The following is a 24,465-nucleotide window of genomic DNA, read 5'->3' on the forward strand; positions in this document are numbered from 1 at the left end:
TGAACTTTACAGCATTTCATATGTGAAAAATAGAACACTTCCCCTATTTTCCTGGAAATTGTAGCTGTTAAAGGATGAACTATGTTACCATAGTGGCACACCTTCTCTCTCTGAAATGATTCTGGCCTGCAGTTGTTTATTGGGGTTGGTGGTGACTGACAGTACATCATTTTGGCTGTTTCCAGTGATGATTGACTTCCTGTGCCATGTGTCCACCTATATCATGCCTGGAGTGCCATGGTCTGACACACGACCTTCAGATTGTGAGCGTGTGTAATGTATATGTGCAACATGTCAGGGTACAACAGATACAATACATATGTACTTTGCTACAGTAGATTAATTTTAGCATATCCTGTCCTGTATGTCTGGGAGTGCCTCTGATGTGGAGTTTTTCGATTGTCCACCCTGAGATCTGAAGGTCGTGGGTCGATCCCTGTTAGCATCATACCAACATCATATGGAAGTTTTTGGTCCTTGCCTGGTGCTTAACATTAATCAGTACAACAAGGACTGCCGAGAGTCATAATAATGTCTCTGAGTGGGGTATTGATGCTAAACTCCAGCATGGTAGTGAGCTAGCACTATTAAGGCAGGTTAAGTCTGGACTAGTACAAGCAGCCACACATACACACACACACACACATGCACATTGTCATATCATACATATGAATGAAATATCCTAAAGTAGGATGTTAGACCACATTTCACCACACCTACATGTTCTTTCTTGGTGGTATTCTGCAGATATGAAAGGGAAACTGGTAGCTTGCCTGCTAGCCTGCAAGAGTAGTTTTCAAAAGCAGTGTGTGCCTGTCAAGCTCTGAAGTTGTAAATCCAGCAAAGTCTCTATGGAAAGAGTTGATAACGAGGATTTGGATAGTAGATAGTGACTATCCAAAGCTTATATTGACACAATGTGGCAATGCACATATTGTTTGTACAATGTTTTATCCTTTGGAGATATTTGTTGCCGTTTGCTGACTGTCACTTCGGCATCGCCGTTCCATGTTTCATGAACATGATTCCAACTTGTTGACTCCCCTTGGATTTCGGACCTTTCTGCAGAGCCATCATGGTGACCACAAGACACGTATGAATATGATGCACAATACATGTGCTTGGACTGCTAAACTGATTATGACCTTTATGACTTGTTGATTCATTCATGAATAAAACTGACTAAATGTGTGATCTGGTGCTTACATTGTAACCTGGCTGGTATTGCATCATCCTAATCTATAGGTTTGATTGCTGCTCATTACTGATTAACTCACTCTCTTGTGAATACACACAGGTTCTATGACTAGGTTCTGAATATATCTAGGCCAGGGTTGGTCTTCAGTAACCTGTAATTTTTGTGAGGATTTGACTAACAGTATCTGGTGGTCAGACTCATTGACTTGTTCATGCACATCATATTCAAACTGGGTAGATTGATGTACATGGCATCAAACACCTGATTGTGACTATCCATAGATCCACTGACAGCTCGAAAAATACTCCGCCTGTGCATGGGTGTGTGGGTGCATGCATGGTTTCTTATTCAACAAACACACACACTCCACACAAGCTATAAGCATCTGAGTGTTTCCGGCAGCAACTCCAGCAGTTTCTCTGCTGTTTCAGCTGCGTACCGAGCATTAAAACAAGGTTGTTCCGAAGTCATTCATAAGATAACATGTAAACCTTTTAACATGTTCCTTGTCTTGCAAATTGTATTTATGATGACTATCAGAGATGTGAGGTCAGTGTTGAGACTGACAGGCGACCAGAGATACTGGTTTGTGGAATGTAGCGGAGTTCCAAACTGGACCTCACCTGTGACATTCTTATCTTAATAAACACATTCCGTCATATGTAGCGTCATTGACATCTCATCTGATGCAATATCCATGTTTGATAAATACCACTGATCACCAGGTAGCTATTCATGAACATTTAATGTAGGAAAACCAAGTTCTACACAGAATTTTGTTTTGTATTACACCTCTTTAAAATTTAGGGTAGGCAGGTTGGATTTTTTTAATTTTTACTTTTGTAGAAGTAAAATAGAAACATAGAAACTGATAACACATTTATCAATCTATAATTGTTTATTCAACCAAGCTTCCTACCATCATGTCGACTTTCTTCATCAGACTGACTGACATCTCTTAGTGCCAGGAAAAAACAATGATATCTGAAGGCTTATTCAATTGATGCCATTTAAATGGTGGGAGGTGGGGAGTGATTAAAATGGACTCTGTCATACGCCAGTGTGTCCTTGCACCAGGGATTGGGAAAGGCAGGGGCCATGAGGCATTTTGCTCATTAGAATGAAAAATGGCCCTTCAAAAAGTTTGGAGTTTGCTATTGACACAAGGTCAGTGACCCATTCTAAATTCAGAAAATGGCTAGTAATCTTGAAAATGGCCCATTGTCAAAGTTCTCTTTCCCAATCCCTGATGCACAGTTGTCTTTTCTGTAAAAAATGTCAATATTTCTTAACCATGCTTGACACATAGATGTGTGATGGTGTACTGGTGCCTTTAGGTTGTTGTAATACTGAACAGAATATTGTCAACACTGTCCTACTTTGTCAAAGCATTTAACATTTAACTGGTAGACATATTCATGAAGAGAATTTTGCTATTGTGAGGGACATTGATGACTTTTGTGTTCTTGTTTTCTTTAGGCCTTATTGCAAGAGACTGCATCATGTTCGAGCAAGACATGCCTGATGATTGTGTTAGTACCTACACCAAAACGTTGCGCTCACTGCTGTAGCAAAGTTGACTGTCCATAGAATTTAGTTTTCCTTTATCTTCACATCTTTGAAAGAAGTATTTATGGTGTCTTAAGTTTGATGATTCAACTTGCTTCCTGTCTGTTTTGTCAAATTAGTTTAATCCAAACTGGTAGAAATGTTTCCTTTTCATACAAGAATAGTGACTGGATGTGATTCAGTTTCGCTAAGTGGTAATCTGTCTCTGAAGTTTGATTTAGCTGGCATGTTGTACATGCCAGAAATATCTGGACAGAATCTTCTCACTGAATCCTTGATAAGAAGAGAAAGCAGATGTACAGGGGAATGCCATGCTGTGGAGTGTAGAGCATATTATTATGGCAAGGACTTGCTAAGTATTCTAGACCAAGTGCTGTTGGCAGACAAAGGTAATTTTGCTCTTATATATTCATCATCACAGGGGTTCAAAAGTCCCAAATCCCATCGCGCGACACCACAGACAAGTTTTCATTTCGGGCACTCAAATAATGGTATCTTACTTACCTTGGGCTACTAGGTAATTTCTGCTTCCAGTATCAAACTGCAAATAAACTTGGATTTCATTTCATATCTGCTCTAAAGGTAGCTATTAAATTTTGCAATGATAATGTAGCAGAATTATCTTTCATTGCTATTTATTTGTGATAAATAGTCCCAGTAAACACAACATCTCATTATGAATATGTCATAAAATCAGGGCAACAGGAAATTATTCAGGACAAGTTACTTGCTTAAAGTCACTTGCCCTTTGGCAAGTGGCTTTAGAAAAAACTTTAAAGCCCTGTTGTCATAAATTGTCAAGGGGATTTTAACTTCCATTCAATGCTAATATGTTCATCAAACATTGAAGCTTGTTCATGATTATTGGCTCTCTCATGAGTTCTCTTAGGACCTTTTGACCAACTGTTTCTGCAATGATATCGTAACTTTTTGAACATACTTCAAACATTTTCACTCTTGAGGGAGATCATTGGCCATTGAGCACATCTTGATAAATCCCTGATATAGTACCACTTACAGAGATGTATGGCATATTCAGCTATTCCGATTCATTTCTCTTAATTTCTTTGACCCGTGAAGGCCCCGGGGTAGAAGAGGCCTTCAGCAACCCATGCTTAGAAGGCGACTCAGCTTGTTGTAAGAGGCGACTAACGGGATCGGGTGGTCAGACTCGCTGACTTGGTTGACACATGTCATCGGTTCCCAATTGCGCAGATTGATGCTCATGTTGTTGATCACTGGATTGTCTGGTCCAGACTCGATTATTTACAGACCGCCACCATATAGCTGGAATATTGCTGAGTGCGGCATAAAACTAAACTCACTCACTCACTTAATTTCATTTTTCTTGGTAATTTTTGTTTACATCAGACAGCATCATCTTCAGTGGTGTGGACACTTTAGTTATTGGCTTAGTATGGCAAGTAAGATATGGCATTTCCCATGTCTAGAATTCCGAAAGGTCAATGAAATTATGATGGTCTGCGTCAGACAGGCAAGGTCGGTCAGGTTAATGGAACCATGCTATTTTTACAGACTTTTCCAAGAGACCCAAGGAAACCACATGATGTAGGGTTTAGTCAGCATCCTATACAGATGTACTGCTGCCAAATGCGTGATCGTATGGCTAAGTAATTGAGCAATAATTTTTATATATTTTTTTCAGCAAGTTAGTAATTGGCATTAGACAATAAGCATAAGTAGCTAGTTCCTTCACAATCAGGGCCAATGCTGCACAGGAAAGAAAACACTTGCATCTAACAGTGTCTAATAAGGAAGATAAACCCTAGACACAATACTAGGCCCTGACAGCCCCTTGTGTTAAAAGTGTCTGCTTGGTTTTCATTTGATGCCTTCAGATATATATGGTGAAGTCAAGTAGTTAAATAATTAGTTCACATTACACAGTTCACATACTGTGCTCTAGTCTGTTCCCACATCAAAGTACTTGCAACATGCAGTGAGAGTTTTGTGACAACACATTGTATTGTAGTGAGCAGAGTGAAGTCCACAGTACAGTTTGGGTACTTTGGGCTGCCTTCTAATGACCGATATGTAGAGTTTGGAACCACCTTAACAACGAACATCAATCCCTACCACTTCAGATAATGTTCTGAACTATAGTTGAAATGGTATACCATGTGTAAGTCCAGGGTGAATGGGGTTGGCTCAGTACCCTAGTGGTTAAAATATTCACTCGTCACGCTGAAAACCTAGGTTCGATTACCCACATGGGTACAATGTGTGAAGCCCATTAGTGTTCCCCTCCATGATAATGCTAGGATATTGGTAAAATCAGCGTAAAACTAAACTCACAGACTACAGAGTTAATGCTGTTTGCCTCATTGTTATTTATGCTGAGTTGTTAGAGACTCTTTGGTGATGTGGATAGTATGTGATTTCATAGATAACTGAAAATACACTGCATATACTGTACTTTGAGCCAACACTCTTAAACAAATGCCAGGACACAGGTGACCCTGTTCCGCAACAGCCTAGACAAAGAAGACGCTGTACCACTGCAGTTCCCAGCAGCCTAGACACAGGTAACACTGTTCCCCAACAGCCTAGACAAAGAAGATGCTGTACCACTGCAGTTCCCAGCAGCCTAGACACAGGTAACACTGTTCCCCAACAGCCTAGACAAAGAAGATGCTGTACCACTGCAGTTCCCAGCAGCCTAGACACAGGTAACACTGTTCTCCAACAGCCTAGACAAAGAAGATGCTGTACCACTGCAGTTCTCAGCAGCCTAGACACAGGTAACACTGTTCCACAACAGCCTAGACAAAGAAGACGCTGTACCACTGCAGTTCCCAGCAGCCTAGACACAGGTAACACTGTCCCACTACAGACTAGACAAAGAAGACGCTGTACCACTGCAGTTCCCAGCAGCCTAGACACAGGTAACACTGTCCCACAACAGCCTAGACAAAGAAGATGCTGTACCACTGCAGTTCCCAGCAGCCTAGACACAGGTAACACTGTTCCACAACAGCCTAGACAAAGAAGACGCTGTACCACTGCAGTTCCCAGCAGCCTAGACACAGGTAACACTGTTCCACAACAGCCTAGACAAAGAAGACGCTGTACCACTGCAGTTCCCAGCAGCCTAGACACAGGTAACACTGTTCCCCAACAGCCTAGACAAAGAAGATGCTGTACCACTGCAGTTCCCAGCAGCCTAGACACAGGTAACACTGTTCCACAACAGCCTAGACAAAGAAGACGCTGTACCACTGCAGTTCCCAGCAGCCTAGACACAGGTAACCCTGTTCCACAACAGCCTAGACAAAGAAGACGCTGTACCACTGCAGTTCCCAGCAGCCTAGACACAGGTAACCCTGTTCCACAACAGCCTAGACAAAGAAGACGCTGTACCACTGCAGTTCCCAGCAGCCTAGACACAGGTAACCCTGTTCCACAACAGCCTAGACAAAGAAGACGCTGTACCACTGCAGTTCCCAGCAGCCTAGACACAGGTAACACTGTTCCACAACAGCCTAGACAAAGAAGATGCTGTACCACTGCAGTTCCCAGCAGCCTAGACACAGGTAACCCTGTTCCCCAACAGCCTAGACAAAGAAGACGCTGTACCACTGCAGTTCCCAGCAGCCTAGACACAGGTAACACTGTTCCACAACAGCCTAGACAAAGAAGACGCTGTACCACTGCAGTTCCCAGCAGCCTAGACACAGGTAACACTGTTCCACAACAGCCTAGACAAAGAAGACGCTGTACCACTGCAGTTCCCAGCAGCCTAGACACAGGTAACCCTGTTCCACAACAGCCTAGACAAAGAAGACGCTGTACCACTGCAGTTCCCAGCAGCCTAGACACAGGTAACACTGTTCCACTACAGACTAGACACAGAAGGCACTGTTCCACAACAAACTAGACACAGGTAACACTGTTCCGCGTCAGACTAGGCACAGAAGACACTGTTCCATAACAGCCTAGATACAGGAGACAGTGTTCCACAAAAGACCAGACACAGGGAACACTGCTCCCCTATAGACTAGACACAGGAAACCCTGTTCCACAACAGACCAGACACAGGTGACACGGTTCACAGGCAAACTGTAGCGCAAAAACATTTGAAACATTAGAGAAAATGACCAGTCTTCATATATGCGGGCGAAGCGAGCAAAGGTTGGCAATGCACTTCCCTTGCTTTAGCTTTGAGTCTAGATGCAGGTAACACAGTTCTACAACAGCCAAGACAGAGAAGACACTGTCCCACAACAGCCTAGACACAGGTAACACTGTTCCACTACAGACTAGACACGGGAGATGCGTTATTAGCATGTTCACAGCAGTTCACTGGAATGCTTCACATACATATTCACAAATAGCTCCAACACAGACGATGTCGCATGTGCTCAACATTGGAAGAGGATTCTGGGAAGGTCACAGTATTCTCCCACATTAGAGAAGCACTGTGACTGGGTGACAATATGCATTGTGATGTTTCCAGTGCACTAGCTGTTCAGGAAATCATGTATAAAAATGAATTTTGATATCATGGTTTGAATTAAACATATACTAAATTATCATGACAACATGTCTTATAATGCAGGTATATTGGTGTCCTGTCTGGCGTGTCCCATCCTGGACATAGATTGAGTGCAAATCACATTACGACATGTAAAAGCTCTCCAAAATTGATGTAACACCATTGATTTCCTTTGGATAACATCCCCCTGGCAACAAATCACAGCTTTCCTGGTGTGACTACCTTTCCAAATTGAGTGGGTATCCTCCCCCATGGGCATTTTGTAGCGAGGCTGGCAAAGCAGCTTCATGCATATTGTACTGCACCCTGCCCACGTGAAAGACCATTACAAGCTGTGTCTCTTATCCTGGTTGCAGATTAAGGCACATCGACTCGAAAAGCTGATGTGATGACCGTGTCTTACCATAATGTCATAGATAATGCCACATATAATGATCATTGTGGCTGTCAGTTACATCAGTGTTAGCTCATGATGGCTCTGTGAAACATGTACAATTCTGTGAAACAAGTTTGGAATGCACAGTTCCTTGCCATTAATGTTCTAGAAGTGAATTTAATTAATAAGGATCTCTCTGATTACTGCATATGAGCAGATGGACCTTGCTTTTGTTATCCTTATGACTGTAATATGTAGCCAGATGTGCTGCATTTCCTTAGTATTTTTAAATGTAGGTTTAATATGTCATCTTGTTACGCATAAGGAAGCTCACTGGCCGGAGAGTCTGTGCATGCAGTGCCTGCACTCCTTCTGTATGTGACGCTGATGTCAGGAAGATGGGCCTGGGCTGGCTGGTATTGATTGATCTATTGGCAGTATGTTCTGTCTGAGCATGTGCAGCCTGCTCCTTTGGTGTGCAGGTGTTAAAGAGGACAAGATGACATGCTTCGAGCAGCTTGTGTCACACAGTTCGTCAGCTCACTGATCTCACTGATCTTTGGCTTCATGGAGGAAGTGAAAAGAACAACATCAAAGTAATGTTGAGATGTTTTATTGTAATGGAAATATGAAAGGTTTATCCAGTCATCCAAAGCTGCAGATCTTTTAATGAATATATTTCTTTGCATTTTTGTGATCAGTTAGTTCGAGGTTTTCATCATTGCAGTTAACTTTCAGTTTCTATGGTCCCTATCTAAATATTGGATATAAGTATTGTTCTTAGTGTTTTCAATGTACCAGTGGCAATTTGATTAAAATACTAAGATATGTGAACTTCATTAATGTAGAATTACACTACTATTTTTTTGTAGTTGTGGATATAAAGCACATTAGCTATTTCATACTGGGTGTGTAATGTAACATTTTATTGATTTTGTGTTTGATTTTGAATATTAAATTAATTAATTAATTAATCTTAAATAGTCCATGGTCAGTATGCACAGTAGCATTTCGGGAAGTTTGAAACGCTGTGTGAAAGATGATGTTATGTCATCATGTATACTGCACTGCTGATGTTTATAATCTGGTAATGGTCTTAGTACTTGCTAAATCAGTGTTCACGCTGATGTTTCAAAGTTACAGGAGATTGGGTCCTGTAAGTTTCAGATGTCTGTCTGACCCACTGAAAATTCAAGGACCCACAGAATGAAGTTAAACAGATATTTCAGATTTATATGTCTTATAATTGGCATTGAATTGTTAACATTATATATGGTAACAGACATAAGATTTCTAAACAGCAACTTCATAGGAAGACATTGTGAAAAATATTCAGTCAGACCCAGGGGCTGGCGGGTTGGTGATTTCTAATGGACCACTGGCAAAGGCAAATCTGCCAGATTTGTCAGAAGGTCAGATGTTTTTCCTGAACACTAAACAGCTTCTGAATGTTTGCACATGTTGTAAAATGGGCAATATTTTTAGATTTAGTTGACATGTTTATCAATCATATCAAAGGCAAAGAGACTCAAAAGTGGTAGTGCCACACACTACATTATGCATTATGTTGGCTTTTTATGATAATATTGCTCAGAACCTTTGAGGTTTTTTGTTGAAATGACAGCTTGAATATACACTGCTCTTTATATGATGACATATCATGATTTTCGCTGCTTTGTAACTGCATGTAATCTTTTCAGTGCTACAGAGATAGTCTGCCTTGTTAATATTATGTGGAATTTCTTGAATTAGAAATGTAGTACTGATTTACTGCTACTTTGATGTTTCCCAAATTGACCACACTGGCAGCAGGATGCTGCAAGGTGAGGTTCACTACCCACTCCTGTTGTAGCAGGGATCCAATACCTACATGTGTAGTAGCAGGGGTCCAATACCTAATAGCAGGGATCCAATACCTACATGTGTTGTAGCAGTGGTCCAATACCTACATGTGTAGTAGAAGGGGCAAACAGCAGCTTATGGGTGGTAGCATACATCCAAGAGCAGCTTGTGGGTGGTAGCATACATCCAAGAGCAGCTTGTGGGTGGTAGCATACATCCAAGAGCAGCTTGTGGGTGGTAGCATACATCCAAGAGCAGCTTGTGGGTGGTAGCATACATCCAACAGCTGCTTGTGTGTGGTACCATGTATCCATCAGCAGCCTGGTGTCTCATATGCTGCAGTATTATGAAGATTTAGATGTACTGCAGCTATGATAGTGTTGTGAAGATCTAGATGCACTGCTGGTGTCTCAAAGATGTATTGCAGGTTCACCTGTTGCAGTGTTTTGAAGCTGTTTTTCCTTAGCCAGAAATGACATTGTTAGTGCTGTCAAATAACTGGACAGAAACATCACAGCTGCTGTTTGAAACACAGAAACAAGATCTGTTAGAGTATTGATTTTCTGGTAGCCACGCAACAGGAATAGCTGCAGAGCAGCAGTTTTATGGAGCAGATAGAGATTCTAACTTGGATATGCCGTGGCATCTCAAGGTAAACAGGCTAAGTCTAAGAGGGTCATCAGATGTCTTTCGAATCTGGCTGGAAAAAAACAACCTGCATGATGTACAAGGATAGTTTAATGTTCAAGTAAAAAAAATGATATGATTCAAGCATGGGTGAAATAATCCCCCAGGACCACTCCATGCCATTGATGGTTTGTTGCACACCCACTTCTATGAGTATTCTACCACAGTAATATATATTTTTCTTCTACAGTGGTGGTGGTCACTGGCGCCTCCGGCTACATTGCCACACATGTGGTTAAGCAGCTGCAAGAAGGTGGGTACCGAGTAAGGGGTACTGTGAGGAGCTTGCAGGATGAGAACAAGGTGAAACACCTCCAGGACCTGTGTCCAGATGCTGCACACAAACTGGAACTTGTTGAGGCTGACCTCACCAAACCAGAGTCATGGGAGGCGTAAGTTGGATTGAACCTTTAACAGTGCTTGGCTAGCTTGGGACTTATTTGTTAACGATATAGTTTTTACAGCTCTTAGAATGCGCAGCACCCTAATGGAATGATACATGGTAAATCCAAATGATTGTATGTATAAGTCAGTCATCAAGAGGGAAGGTCTATGTTTGCAAAACTAGCTGAAACACTTACCATACTTTTAATACAAATCCTACTGCAGACAGATGAGTCTGCAGTTTTGCAGTGGTTTTATCGACTTCACCCCTGCTAAGAAGTGATTGGGCTTTGCACTGCCTTACTAACTCTGCTGACAGAAGGAGACGATTCACAGTATCAGGCCCCCCTAAGTAATTGAAGGCATTACAGCAAATTTGAAGGAATTGCATCTCAAATGTAAACAAACGCAGCCCACTCGTGAAACAATTGCAGCGATATCGGTAGTAGTTTAGCAGTAATAGCATAAACACAATGCCCCTATCGGAAGCTATGTTGGTAATACTTGAAACACGCTCATCCATCTTTGGAGATTTCTTGGCTATGTTCCGTTATTTGCCGGTCATATCCTGAAACTCACACATCAAAACAAGGCGTCACTGGAAGGAACACCCGTCTCAGTGAGTTTTGTTTTTAGTTTCTACTGTTTCATTTTTACAATTATCCACCCATGTTGAATGCGTTTAGGTATGAGGTGCTGTTGGGACTATAGAATATTTTTTCAGGGAAAGATCATCACTGCAGAAGAGCGTCATCAGTCATGCCCCAGGACGCATTAAACCTGGGTTATGAAAGATGGATAATTATAAAAATGAAACAGTAGAAACTAAAAAGAAAATTCGCCGAGACAGGTGCTCCTTCCAGTGACGCCATGTGTTTATGTGCGAGTTTCAGGATGTGACCTACGACACATGGAATGGAGCCGAGAAATCTGCGAAGATGGCTGAGCGTGTTTCAAGTATTACCAACATTGCTTCTGATAGGGGCGCTGTGTTTATATTGTTACCACTAAACTACTGATATCGCTGCAATTGTAAGTGGGCTGCGTTTGTTTACATCTGAGATGCAATTCCTTCAAATTTGCTGTAATGCCATCAATTACTTACGGGGTCCTGAGTATGGAATGTGGATATGTGAATCAGATGTAGAATATGTTGTCCATGGTTTTTTGTATTTGCTAAAACTGTTTAATGTGCTCATGCTTTCAGGGCTGTTAAGGATGCCGAGTTTGTGATTCATGTGGCAAGCCCCTTCCCTGCCCAGAGTCCCAAGGATGAGAACGAAGTTATCCAGCCAGCCGTTGATGGGACACAGAGTGTGCTGAAAGCTTGCGTCACCACCAAGACGGTCAAAAGGGTGGTCCTCACAAGTTCTTGTGCTGCTATTTCCTGTAAGATAATCATCAAACTATCATCACACATTGTCTTCTTATTACCAAAATATTTTAGGTAATATATAATACAGCGATCAGATATTTTTGTATGTCTCTTTTTCAGTACAAGCATAGCATGGTTACTTATCAGCTTGCTCATTTGCTATGGCTATTTAGTTGTGCTGAGGACAAATGGAAAACCTGTAATTGTAATCCTCATTGGCTAGTATGCTTTTGGCTTTTGCTTTTCAAGGACTAATGTTCCATACTTCAGTTTTGTCTTCTAACTGAACTCAATAAAACGTACCGAAAAGGATGTAACATGTAAACTTTGGTCTAAGTTGAGCAGGAACATGCTCTGAAGATAATGAAATAATCTTTACGCTACAGCTGAATTCCAAGACACATCAGTCTCTAGTCAGACTTTTGATAACATTCTGATTTTCCTTTTCCTTCTATCCTTTTCCATATCTGAGGATAGTTTAACAATTGAAATCCCTTGAAGTTCCCTTCTTTTGAAGCTGATGTGCAATCACCGTCACCTACAGTAAGCCTCCGTGTTTCCCACCACATCAGTCACATGTCGAGCCTTGTTTGTTCACTTGGAGAAAATTTGAGTTCCTATATGGCTTTTAATGTCCTTTTATGTTTCGATCCTTTATACAAAATTTAGTGGTAAATGGCTTTGGTCTGCATTAATTATCATTACGACTTGACATCTTGACCTTCCCTTTTGGTACCGAACAAGTTATCTACAATTTCCAACATGCATAGGTGAACTATTCAACTAGACCCACGCATGCGAAATCAGCATTCCAACATTCGCTGTTTAACGTCAGAAGTTCCAACTTTGAAGAAGATAAAATGATATATCTACTCTACTTACTTTGAAGAAGAATCAACAATTAATTTTCAAGCATCTTGAACTAACATCACCTTGTCATGCACCAGCAGCAAGGAATTCAGCAAGACTATTTTGACGCATCGTGGAACCTGCTTACTACAGTTAACTTGGGAAAGCGTGGGAAAGTGTGGGAAATGATAAGATAAGTCTAAGATGATGACAGTATCATCTTCATTTGAAGAAGACCGACACAATGACTAGGAGGTCAGTCTATCTATGTCAGTATTAAGCGGTAGAAGGTTTTCTCATGCTTCTACTCAGTCATCTATACATTGCTCACTCGTGTGTCTGTGAGAAGCGTGAAGGCTAGTGATGGAATCTCCGACTGCAAAAGATTTCATGATGATCATTTATCTGCAACAACAGTGACATCACATCTGCAATCTGATTTGTCTTCGAAAGACACTGCCCTGTGCAGAATGCGGCTATTGGTCACCAGTCAGGAAGTTGTCAATAGATGTAAACAACCCTTTCAGCATTGGAAAGGCTTCATTTACAACCCAGACAGCAGTGTATGTCGGCATTTCATTATCTTCACAAGGCAAAGACGTCTTCTTACAGCAAAAACATATGACAGTTTTGCTGCAACAGTCAGTCAGCTATAAATAGATTTCACATGTAGACGAAACGATTCTGGTACCAACTTCATTACAGATGAAGCGTGTACCCATTCGTACTACCTCACCGACTGTCTTTATGAATATTCAGCTGATTGAAACATTCCTGCAACAACGAGAACAATATCACTTTACCGGAAGGTTTGATGAAGTCAGAGTTAAATCTGACCCAGGTTTTACATTCCGGGAAAGAAAACCTTCGCAACACAAAAGTGTTGAGACAAGATTCAAGCCATGATACAACAAGTTCTACTCTCACTGTTACTACTACGACAGTGGCAGTGTGGTCTCATTTCAGCACAGCATTTGGCCTGAAGGGAAAGACTACAACTAAAAGCCCATTACAACGTTGTAGAGACTTTTTTTGACAGAGCTGAACTGTAACAGTCATCTCTACGTAGGTGCATTGCTACAAGGTTGGGGTGCCCACCTGGACAACAAGGTTGCGCACCAAGGACTCTGATGGGTCCCCTGTTTCACGGCTGAATGTTGAAAGATCAGGACTGAAATACCGCTGTTACAGTTGTCCCCCAGGGGTGGGGTGGGGGGGTGTTGTGCTGGACACACTAATATGGCTGTCAACAGAATCCACCTTGGTGCGACTGATGATTCTGTTGGATTCTGTAAGCAAATGAGCATGAGTCAGGATTAGGAAAAATATGTAATTTTCTGAATAAAATTTACATTTTATACTTATCCTGACTCATAACGTCAAGCCCTCCCTACTGCCCCACACAGACACATTGGATTCTCTGCAATTCTCGTGTAAGGCTTATGGAATTACGGAGAGTGTGACAAACAGGCTGGTCATGTGACCGATGTGGCAGTAAAGAGGGAGGCTTCCTATGGGTGAGTATGATTTTATGTTCGCTGCAAAAGAATGGAACATAGTGTTCCAGTATCTTCACATTGAGGATCAGGATAAGTATAAAGTATCAGTTTAAGTCAGAAAATTACATTATTGTGTGTTGCCAGGGGGAGCATCAGCCAATGCTGACAAGGTCTGCACAGAAGAAGACTGGAGTGACCTGGAGAAGCTGGATGCCTATGCCAAGAGCAAGACGCTGGCAGAGAAAGCTGCATGGGACTTTGTTAAAGAGTTACCAGGTTAATGAGACTTACAGAATCACTGATGAATTGCCCCTAATGATGCCTATGAAGTAGATATTGTTAACTTATCTGTCAGCATCTTACTTAGAGATACAAAGCATTGTCATTTTGGCAGAATGATTCCAATAGTTTACACTAGGTCAGAGTGAAATGTTCATGACTGGTTTTGGTAATGTTCATGATTGCATTGTCGGTTTTGAATTTTTTTCCCCAAACTGTATGGCTTGTAATTCAGACCTCACTTCAGTCAGTATCGTACGTACACAGCTTGTCAATGGTCAACAAATGATAACTTGATTTACCATGGACTAGGACAGTTTACACCTTTCGAATAATGAAATATGTTGCTTTCAGTGACTTCATCTATCATATTTATCCAAACATGTTAGACATTGCAAATGACTATTACTAAATGTCAAGTATAGATTACTTATACTCATGGCCAGTTTAGGGTGATGAGTGAATCTAGTGGTTAAAGTGTCTGTTTGTCATGCTGATGATCAGAGTTCAAATCCTCCCATTTCTGGTATCCCCCCACCATGATAGTTCTGGAATATTGCTAAAAACGATGTTAAATTAAACTTGTTCACATTCTACCCATTATACCAGGTATTTCAGATTGGCTGTGGGTTGGCACCCCTGCATCTTCTGTTCCACAAATACTTTGGAGTTTGATAGAGACAAGTCCCATATGGCTTTTTGAAGGATGAATAAATATAAATGATTGTGGGATCTTTGATGTCATGGATATGTTGAAGTGAGACTTTCTGCAACATCCTGTTTCCAGACTCAGACAAGATTGAGCTTGCTGTGGTGAACCCTGCCTATGTAATGGGCCCTGTTCTTCATGGGTCACAGTGTACTAGTATGGAGGTAGGTGTTTACCATAGATATTGTTACTGGCTCACTACACTAGTGAGTCTTGGCGCCGTTCAATTCACAGCTAGCTACCAATTGTAATAGAAACTATCAGACTGTTGCCTCATTGAAGACAGTGCAGCTGTCACACCTTTTGATCATACATTGTGCAAGTAGGGGTGTCAGTAAGCATATCATGTGATGTCTGAACTATTCCTTTTCTAGATCAGGAAGGTTACTGCATTTGTAGATTGTCAAGTACCTTTTGGTGTGTGACATGCCTGTTTTGCTTTTGCCTGATCAGGCAGGTTACTTTCTATTTGTAGGTTGTCAAGCGTCTAATGGAACGTGCCATGCCAGTTGTTCCAAAACTGAACTTCCCGGTGGTGGATGTGCGGGATGTTGCTACTGCCCACATCAAGGCCATGGTCACCCCTGAGGCTGCAGGTTAGTGCCAGGACAGACATCAATGTCAGGTCCGCTTATCATCGGTCAACTGGGGCAGCCCAGTGTTTCTGTTAGCTTGGCCCAGTTTTTACTCTCTTATTATTGTTAATATTGTTAACAGTGATTTAAAGACAACTCACTCTGTGTGAGACCAGTGTGAAAAAAAAATCATAATTCTTCCTGATAAACTTGTAACTAACCTTCAAATGATAGATTGCAAAGGGAATAGGTGTATGGTCTTCCTATTGAATTACTGATTATAGGTATGGATTGCGTTTTTCTGGTTGGAGAATTGCTAAAATAATATAGTAACATTAGCTAAAATAATATAGTAACATTAGCTAAAATAATATAGTAACATTAGCTAAAATAATGTAGTAACATTAGCTAAAATGATATAGTAACATCATTTTGAATTCCTCATAGTTGTTTAAGGATGTGTTGCAAAGAAATTATTATTTATTACATGTTATTTCCATATTTGTGCTCACATTCAGAAACTGAATTTTCAGCTCCTGTCATGTTTTCAAATGATTGTTTACAGATGATTCCGTGCCCACCAGGATTTTCAGTGTTTTGAGCTCATGTTTGATGGTGTAAATAACTGTTTATAGTTTTCACTTCAGGGAATTTTAGCTGTTGCTGTCTTAAGCAGTCGATGTCCTGATATTGTTAACACACAGTTATTCATTATAGGGCATCGTCACCTTGCGGTTAATGTTAACATGTGGATGAAAGAAATGGCGCAGGTTCTTGCTAAAGAGTTCAAACCTCAAGGTGATGTGTCCAGCAACTGGACCAAACACTGGCAGCATGTCACTGTGTCAGCATGTGCTTACTGATGGTGTCTTGTGTGCTGTTTGTATGTGTCAAGTTTCTGTCATAGTGTAGTTAAACTGTTCTTTTTACAGTTTGTTATTTTAACATTCAACCATCACAGCTACTGTCACTTGCCTAAACTGTTACTGTTTATGATGTTTGAACTTCACTCACAAAACGAGAAGTCCAGGCAACCCATAATAATTTCAATGGTACTGGAAATATGACAGTCTTGCATGTCATGAAATTGTATACTGTTCTCTTGTGTCAGAGTTACTAAGAACTGGATGAAGTACCTGGATGTTTCAACAATTTGTTCAATTAATATTTTTGTGTCCATCAGGATGCTTTAAATAGTTTTGACCATTCTTCTCATCAGGGCATACAGAATGCACATTTCAATTTCCTTAATGATCAAAAGAATCCTTTTAATCATTGTTAAAACACTGATTATTTGGGAGAAGCATTTAACATTAGTTCACCACTTTCACAGTATATTTCATCATGGTCAAAGTTGCAGTGCACATTAAGTAAAGCATACTGACCTTTCTTTTGTCATTTACAGGTCTTATTCCAGCCTTTTTTTTTGTTTATTTGGTGTTGTTTTGTGTAAAAGATTTGCAAACAGTGTCCATGAAGGAGTATACTGAAAAAAATTCATATCAGTATTAACACTTTGAGGTTTCATTTTATCATGTTTCCACCTTGAAAAGTCATCAGGTTCCACGCAGTAAGCTACTATTTGCAAATCTGACACAGAACTACCCAGGCCACCTTCTCAGCAAGGTGCTGGGACATTCCTAACAGTGTCATTAACAGTTGTTGGCTTCTGCTGTGTATTAATTTGCATGGATATTTGTATGTTTGCTTGCATGTTTTGTTCAGGTAGACGGCACATTTGTTATGCTCAGAGCATGTGGTTTAAAGAAATGGCTCTTATTTTGTCCAAGAAATTTGATAGCCAAGGTGAGTTAAGTGGTTCAGTGATTAAAGCACTCCCTTGTCACTTCAAGGACCTTTGATTTTCCCCATGAAACACAGTGTTCGAAAGCCTTTTGTCCTACACAAGAAGTAGTAAGCAAATCAGTCACCATCAATAAATTCATGACTCCTTAGTCAGATGTTTTCAGAGAACTTGTTAGCATATTGTTAAAAGAGCTTACAGCTGGTGAAAAACCCATGTAACAAGATAGATTGTGATAGTGAAGACAGTTGTGCAACAGTTGTTGGGAGGTGTTTTCATTATCCCCCACAACTCTCATCCATGCACATTTGCCTTTTCTGGAGCAGAACTTTAAAACCTTTCAATATTTTTTCAACAAAACATTTGACACAGAGTATTTTGCTTTTGTGGTCGATATTGATGTATTTGGGTTACTTTAGATTCTGCTGCTAAATGTCTGCTTGAAGTAATTTAATGATAATTGCATGATCCATTTTTGCATGTCAGATGTGTTCTGTTTGAAAACTTCAAAATGTCGAATTGTTTTCGTCGTAGTGGTGTGAATGTTTGTCCCTGTCATGGTGTGTCACAGCAAATAGTATGCATTTACACAGTACCAGTTTCTATATATGAAAATGCATATGTCTCACCTCAGTCCTTATTTTGTAATTTTATGTTTCTGGTGCAAAAATCATGGTTTCTCCAAGCTTCAGAGAAGTTTACACCATACTGAATTTATTTAACGGTTATCTGGCTAACTGCGTATACAGTGATTCTAACTAGAACAGTGACATGAAGAATTATGTGAAGCAAATTATTCTCTTTGTAAGGAGGGGTGTTATGGTAGTGTTTGTGAGGATTAGTCTTATGGTAATGTATGACTTAAGGTTGTGTTTTTATGGAGGGTTGCTTTGGTAGTGTTGTTCGACTTGCAGCCGTGTTTGTAAGAAGGGTTGTTATAGTAATATGTGACTCATGCAAAAATGCCAACCTCTACGATTTTATTGTAGTCGCTACAAATTTTAATGTCAAACTACGCCAATACGATTCCACTAGAAATCCTATGAAAACTGAGTAAAATGCATCAAACTTTGGATTTGTAGACAAAACTTTTTTTCAAAGATGAAATACTTTTTTGGACTTCACGTACATTCCATCCATCATGTTGAATGACATTTGAACTGGAATGATTGCAAGTAACAAACGTAATTTTAGTGAAGCTGATTTCAGTACCTTTCCAATTTGACACATTTAAATCCAGCTTAAATAATTTAACCACATGACCGTAGTATCATTCATTTTTATCTCAGAATCCATCATGATTTTGTTTATTTAGTTAACTACTAATTTTATGGCCAAACTAATTTTGAATGTTGAAACTACTATTTGCAACACTTTGGGGTTGGCATCACTGTATACGGCCATGTTTGTATGGAGGGATGTGCCAGTAATGTGTGATTTATGTCCATGTTTGTTATGATAGTTTTGTGTGACTAATGGCAGTAATAGTAGGAGGGTTGTTACAGTAATGTGTGACAACAGTGTTTGTATGGAGAGACGTTACAGTAATGTGTGACTTATGTCCATGTTTATAGGGAGGGTTGATTTGATAGTTTTGTGTGACTAATGACAGTATTAGTAAGGAGGGTTGTTACAGTAATGTCTGACAACAGTGTTTGTATGGAGGGGTGTCATAGTAATGTTGTTGCCTTCAGCAGTGTTTGTAATGTGTTGATGATGTGTGCAGGTTACAACATCCCAACCATAAACTGCCCCTACTTTGCACTGTGGATGACCAGCCTGTTTGACAAGACCATCAAGATGATTCTGCCAAATGTAAACAAGGTCTACAAGTTTGACAATACAAGGGTAGGTTCAGGCCTTAGGGTAAGGCCTGTACGATTTCTTCATTGCATGTCCCCATTTGTCTGCCTGGATATACATTCGTCCAAAGCAGGTGAGGTGCAGTAGCCTAGTGGTTAAAGCATTTGCTTGTCATGCTGAAGGCCTGGGTTCAATTCCCCACAAGGGTACAATGTTTGAAGCACATGTCTGGTTGAGTACAACATTCCAGGACTTGTTCTGGCCCCATCATCAGATAAAACTGAACAGTAACTGTTAACTCTACTTCTGACATCACAACGCTTATGACGTCCCAATGCTACGTTTCCCAACACACAATAAATAATCCCAATCATGAAATTGACTGGGAAACTGAAGTCCTCACAAAAACCGTCAGTGACCGGTTCAAATGCAAGTTGATGGAAGCTGTCTTCATCAAACACATAAAACCAGCAATAAACAGGGATCAGGGTGTGTAAAACATAAAACAATAAGACAATTTCCTACCTTCGTCACTGTTCCCTTGTATAAAAGATAATTTCTATGTATACACTTCTATTACTTACATTCTGTACATTTCTAAATCGACCAACAATTTTGTATAATAAATATCTGTACATTTTGAAGTTAATCCCATAATTTTTGTGGCAAACAATGTGTTGTATATTCATAATAAAATGCATTCAGTTCTTGTTAATTGTATCATTGACCTCCACATGAACTGCGTTGTCATAGCATTGTGATGTCATAAGAATTGTTACATTATGGGCAGATTTAACAGTTTCTGTTCAGTTTTACCTGATGATGGGGCCAGAACAAGCCCTGAAACATTATACACAGGAATAAATAGATGTAAATCAGAAATCTCTATGTTCATCAAATATCATCATCTAAAAGGCCAATCAAGCATCTAATTTTGATGATATCAGTGTTAAGCAAGACACAAAGAAAAAAGCACCATTTAACTCAGTATATTAAAGGATTGTCTGATCCAGACTTGATTATTTACAGACAGCTACCTTATATCTAGAATGTTACTGAGTGTGGCATAAAACTAAACCCACTCACTCACTGGTATAATAAAGTAAGTGTGTCTTCGATTGTGTTTCAGATGAAGGATGTGCTGGGTGTCACCCCACGGGAGACCAAGGAGACTTTGATTGATATGGCCTACAGCATGATTGAGGGAGGCTTCATCAAGAAGTCCAAGAAGTATAAGGGACCCAATGCTGGAGGAGATGAGGAGGCAAACAAGGAGGAGGAAAAGAAGGAAGAGGAGAAGGAAGGAGAGGAGAAGCCAAAGGAGAATGGAGACATCAAAGAGGAGAAGGGAGATGATGATCTCAAGAAGGAAGATGGTGAGAAGGAGGAAGAGAACAAGGAGGAGAAGAAGGGAGAGGAGATCAAGGAGGAGGAGAAGACCGAAGAAAAGAAGGAAGAAAACACTGAGGAGAAAAAGGAAGAAAAGACTGAAGAAGCTCCAGCAGAGAACAAATAAAATGGCTTTTGTCAGGAATTCTGTTTCATCTCTACCTTCAGTGCTGCAGCCAGGTTTATGAGCAACCAATCTATTTCATTACACAAGAGTCATCTGTCTTTCCAGGGAAGAGGGATGGTGATCAACACATGCTTGGAAGTCAGCATCCACACTAGCTGCTTGTGATTTCTGTAGGGAAGTTTCTGCTATGGCCTGGCTGCAACATTGTTCCATTGAAGCATTTACTGGACTAGAAAGGAGGGAGGAAGTTAACACAATGTGGCCATATTTTTGTGCAGCTTTGGTTAGTGTGACTTTTAATTCAATCCATCTCTTCATATAATTAATGAAGCATATTTGACAACTGTGACCGTAGCTGCTATCACAACTTCACAGGCAGTCACTCTTGACTGCAGTGACACCACTGTACCAGCTGTTTTGTGCCTCCAGTATTCTTGAATAATATTCATGTACATCATCCTGTATTACATATGTCTAGCTCTGCTGATAATAATTGCTGATATTGCTTAATATGTCGGTTTGATGCTTATTCTGTTTTTGTTTTATAGCAAAGGTTGTTGAGCTCAATTCTAAAAACCAGTAGCATGGACAACATCTGGTTGGGTGTACCTGCTCAATCTACCAATGGTACAGATTTACAACTAATATATTGAGTGGATTCTAGATATTGCCACTTTATGTCAGTGCCATACTGTTGCTTAACAAGTATGTTGATGATGAAAACTTTCCCTCAGATTTGTATTTAGGTGGTTAACACTAACCTCTGGCTGATGTCAGGTCTTCTACACCACTGTGCTTGGGTTGTGTCTTTCAACAAGTCAGTAACATGTCTGTCTGAAGCATGTTAGTGTTTAATATTACTCATGATGCTTGTGTCTAAAGTGATATAAAATTGTGCCATTGATGTCTTGAACGGTATTAAGATATGAGTGTTCCAGCTGATTGTGCTTCAAGGTAGTAGTAGTAGTGGCCAGTAAGACAGGGTGTACTAGAACTAGATAATGCTGTGGTCTGAAATCCAATGGTATGTTCATTTCAAGTTATCACAACTTAGGGATCACTTTGGGTTCACCTTTTGCAATGTTGGCAGCATTATGATAAACCAGTGTATTGTACTGACGTAGTCGTACAGCAGAAAACCTTCCTTTGCTGTCCTGCTGTGTTGATTACTCAAAGATGCAGAAACTCAGGAGGGCAGACACAGGTATCAGTCGGACAAGGCAGTCTTTTATGGACAAGGATAATAGTAGCCTGAGTTTCAGATTTGAGGTGATCCCCTCTAGAGTGTGTATATTCCATACATGACTGCCAAAAGCTTGTGTCGACTGCCTGTTCTGTTGAGTCAGATCACCTTAGATAGAAACGCTTTCCCTGGCCTGCAGGTTACCTTCATGTCAACATGCTCACTGTCAGTGGAAGGGTTTCTTATGGGTTGCATTCCCTAATGAACAAATTGACCATGTCATGTGACCCCTAGTATTTTTAGACAACAATGACTTAATCCTGGTTCTGACTTATTGGAACAGGAACTTCCTCAGTAGGAGGTTTTCTGTGTGTAGGAATTCTACTCCCTTGAGCCACTCACCTACATGACAATGAGCTTTCTCAAGATGTACAGCAGTTATTCATCAGATCATGCTGTAACTGTCCTCATGTGGTAAATGTGTCTATTGGCATGAAAGGTGGCGGTGGTGGGAATGAAAACTCAGTCGTCAGGCCAATTGTACATATGTACCTTGAGAAGCTTGTGTATATGTTCATGTGGCTCTTTGGAGAAGACAGGGACCAAGGGTGTGTTAGGTAGTTCATAGCAGGCCTAACTAGCAATCAAGTGTTTTCACAAGAGGTGCATTACCTCTTCATGCATCCCTATTCTACTTAGCTTATTTTTTGTTTTACATATTTTCATGCGGTATTTTGTACAATATATATTCTCATGTTTCTTTACAACATGACACTTTTTCCCTTTCACCTGTACTGATGTTGATATATATATTTTTTTTTATTTTGCTATCTTTTGGGCTCAATGTCGCCAGAATTTATACATCAAAAGTCAACTGTGTCATAATTCTGGTCAATACCTTCTACTTAAAGGTCCCTGTTTCATTATTGAAGTTAAAGGTTCGAAAATCTATATTGGAAAAAGTCTTAATATCCTTTGGCGTTTCATTTGCTCAAAGAAAACATATTTTATCTGGATACCTTTCATCGTTAACATCTCAGTGTATATGTGACATGGGGACATGTAGAGTGGATATGTCAGGTTAGTGTAACTATTTACATCCACATCTTGCTTTTTTCACATTACAAGTGGCCTTTTCCAAATGTTGGAGATGGCGTTGGAGAGACAATCGTGGTTCCATGACTGTTACATGATGGTGGGGTGAGAGATGTGTGCCCAGAAGGTGCTTTGCTATAACATATGTACAGTGCTGTTATGGTAGTGACTACAGGGTTTAGTGAGCGTGCTGTTGCTAGTAGTCTGCCACATCAAATATGCCAAACAATTGGGTTGGAGAGCTCAGCCCTCAACTACTTGTAGAAGGTGCCATTGACTGACATGTCATCAGATCTCACCTATAGTCTGGAATGAAACTGTACGCCAGTTTCATTTAACATTGACAGCCTTAACATTTGGTTGTGGCATAATGTGGCCTACCCTAGTATCTCACCAGCTGTAGTGGAGATCTGATGGCTGTCTTCCTGCTATGTTGTAGTGCTCAGAACAGTTGACAGTATTGTACTCCTTTGTTCATATTATTGTAGCTTTAGTTATTATTACTCAACCATGTAACCCACTTCTGGTCAGTTTTGTATCCATGCGATTATTTTGCTATTTATTTTATCAATTTTGCATATACCTCTACTTCTGAAGAGATTTTGGACTTGCCAATACATTTTGATAGTTTTAAGCATATTTTTATGATGTCATCAAAATATCAATGTGCTATCTTTTTATACATGTATATCATCGTTTCAAGCATTTTGGTATTTTGTATAAATTGCATGACATTCCAGATCAGGCACCAGTAGGTATTCTCATGTCCCTCAACCTGGTGGATCCCTCGCACAAGCCAGCCTATCATGAGTGATAACCAGTTAGTATACAGACGGTGTATATAGTTTGTTTAGACATTCATACTTCACAATATTATAAAGAATTAACATTTAGAATCATGTTTTAGAATTCTGCTTACGTGTAAAATGAGGACAGTAAAGAGTGACAGTGTCCCATGTAACAGAGCATAATGTCTTGCTTGTGCCCAGCTATTGGGGTGTTATGTTAAGGTAACAAGTGGTCCACCAGGGCGGGAGCAGGGACATGCAGGGTGTCCACACACCTGGTTCAGGTTGATGTATCTTGCACTGCCAAAATGCCTTATTTGACTGGCCTCTTGCTTCCACTGTGTCAGCTTTCAGCATGTTTCTCTACTGCTCAATCAAATGTGCATATTTGTGAAATAAAAATTTCTGATTTGGAAAA

The 24,465-nt window shown here is 40.3% G+C and overlaps 1 protein-coding gene across 2 annotated transcripts in view; it reads left to right on the forward strand.

Moving 5' to 3' along the window:
* Window positions 1–24,465, forward strand: part of LOC137281474 (uncharacterized) — a 32,935-nt gene extending 8,470 nt beyond the window's left edge. Inside the window, exons 2-9 of one of the 2 annotated variants that reach the window (XM_067812718.1) lie at window positions 10,379–10,580; window positions 11,780–11,961; window positions 14,440–14,571; window positions 15,362–15,447; window positions 15,759–15,879; window positions 16,576–16,656; window positions 19,389–19,510; window positions 20,595–24,465. In XM_067812718.1, coding sequence (XP_067668819.1) covers window positions 10,379–10,580; window positions 11,780–11,961; window positions 14,440–14,571; window positions 15,362–15,447; window positions 15,759–15,879; window positions 16,576–16,656; window positions 19,389–19,510; window positions 20,595–20,981 — 1,313 coding nt within the window. In that variant the 3' untranslated portion in view covers window positions 20,982–24,465. Of the gene's footprint in view, window positions 1–10,378; window positions 10,581–11,779; window positions 11,962–14,439; window positions 14,572–15,361; window positions 15,448–15,758; window positions 15,880–16,575; window positions 16,657–17,583; window positions 17,665–19,388; window positions 19,511–20,594 lie in introns of both variants that reach the window. The other variant, XM_067812719.1, reaches the window with a different exon arrangement.

The sequence above is a fragment of the Haliotis asinina genome, chromosome 4, assembly GCF_037392515.1.
Source record: "Haliotis asinina isolate JCU_RB_2024 chromosome 4, JCU_Hal_asi_v2, whole genome shotgun sequence".
NCBI classification, from domain to species: domain Eukaryota; kingdom Metazoa; phylum Mollusca; class Gastropoda; order Lepetellida; family Haliotidae; genus Haliotis; species Haliotis asinina.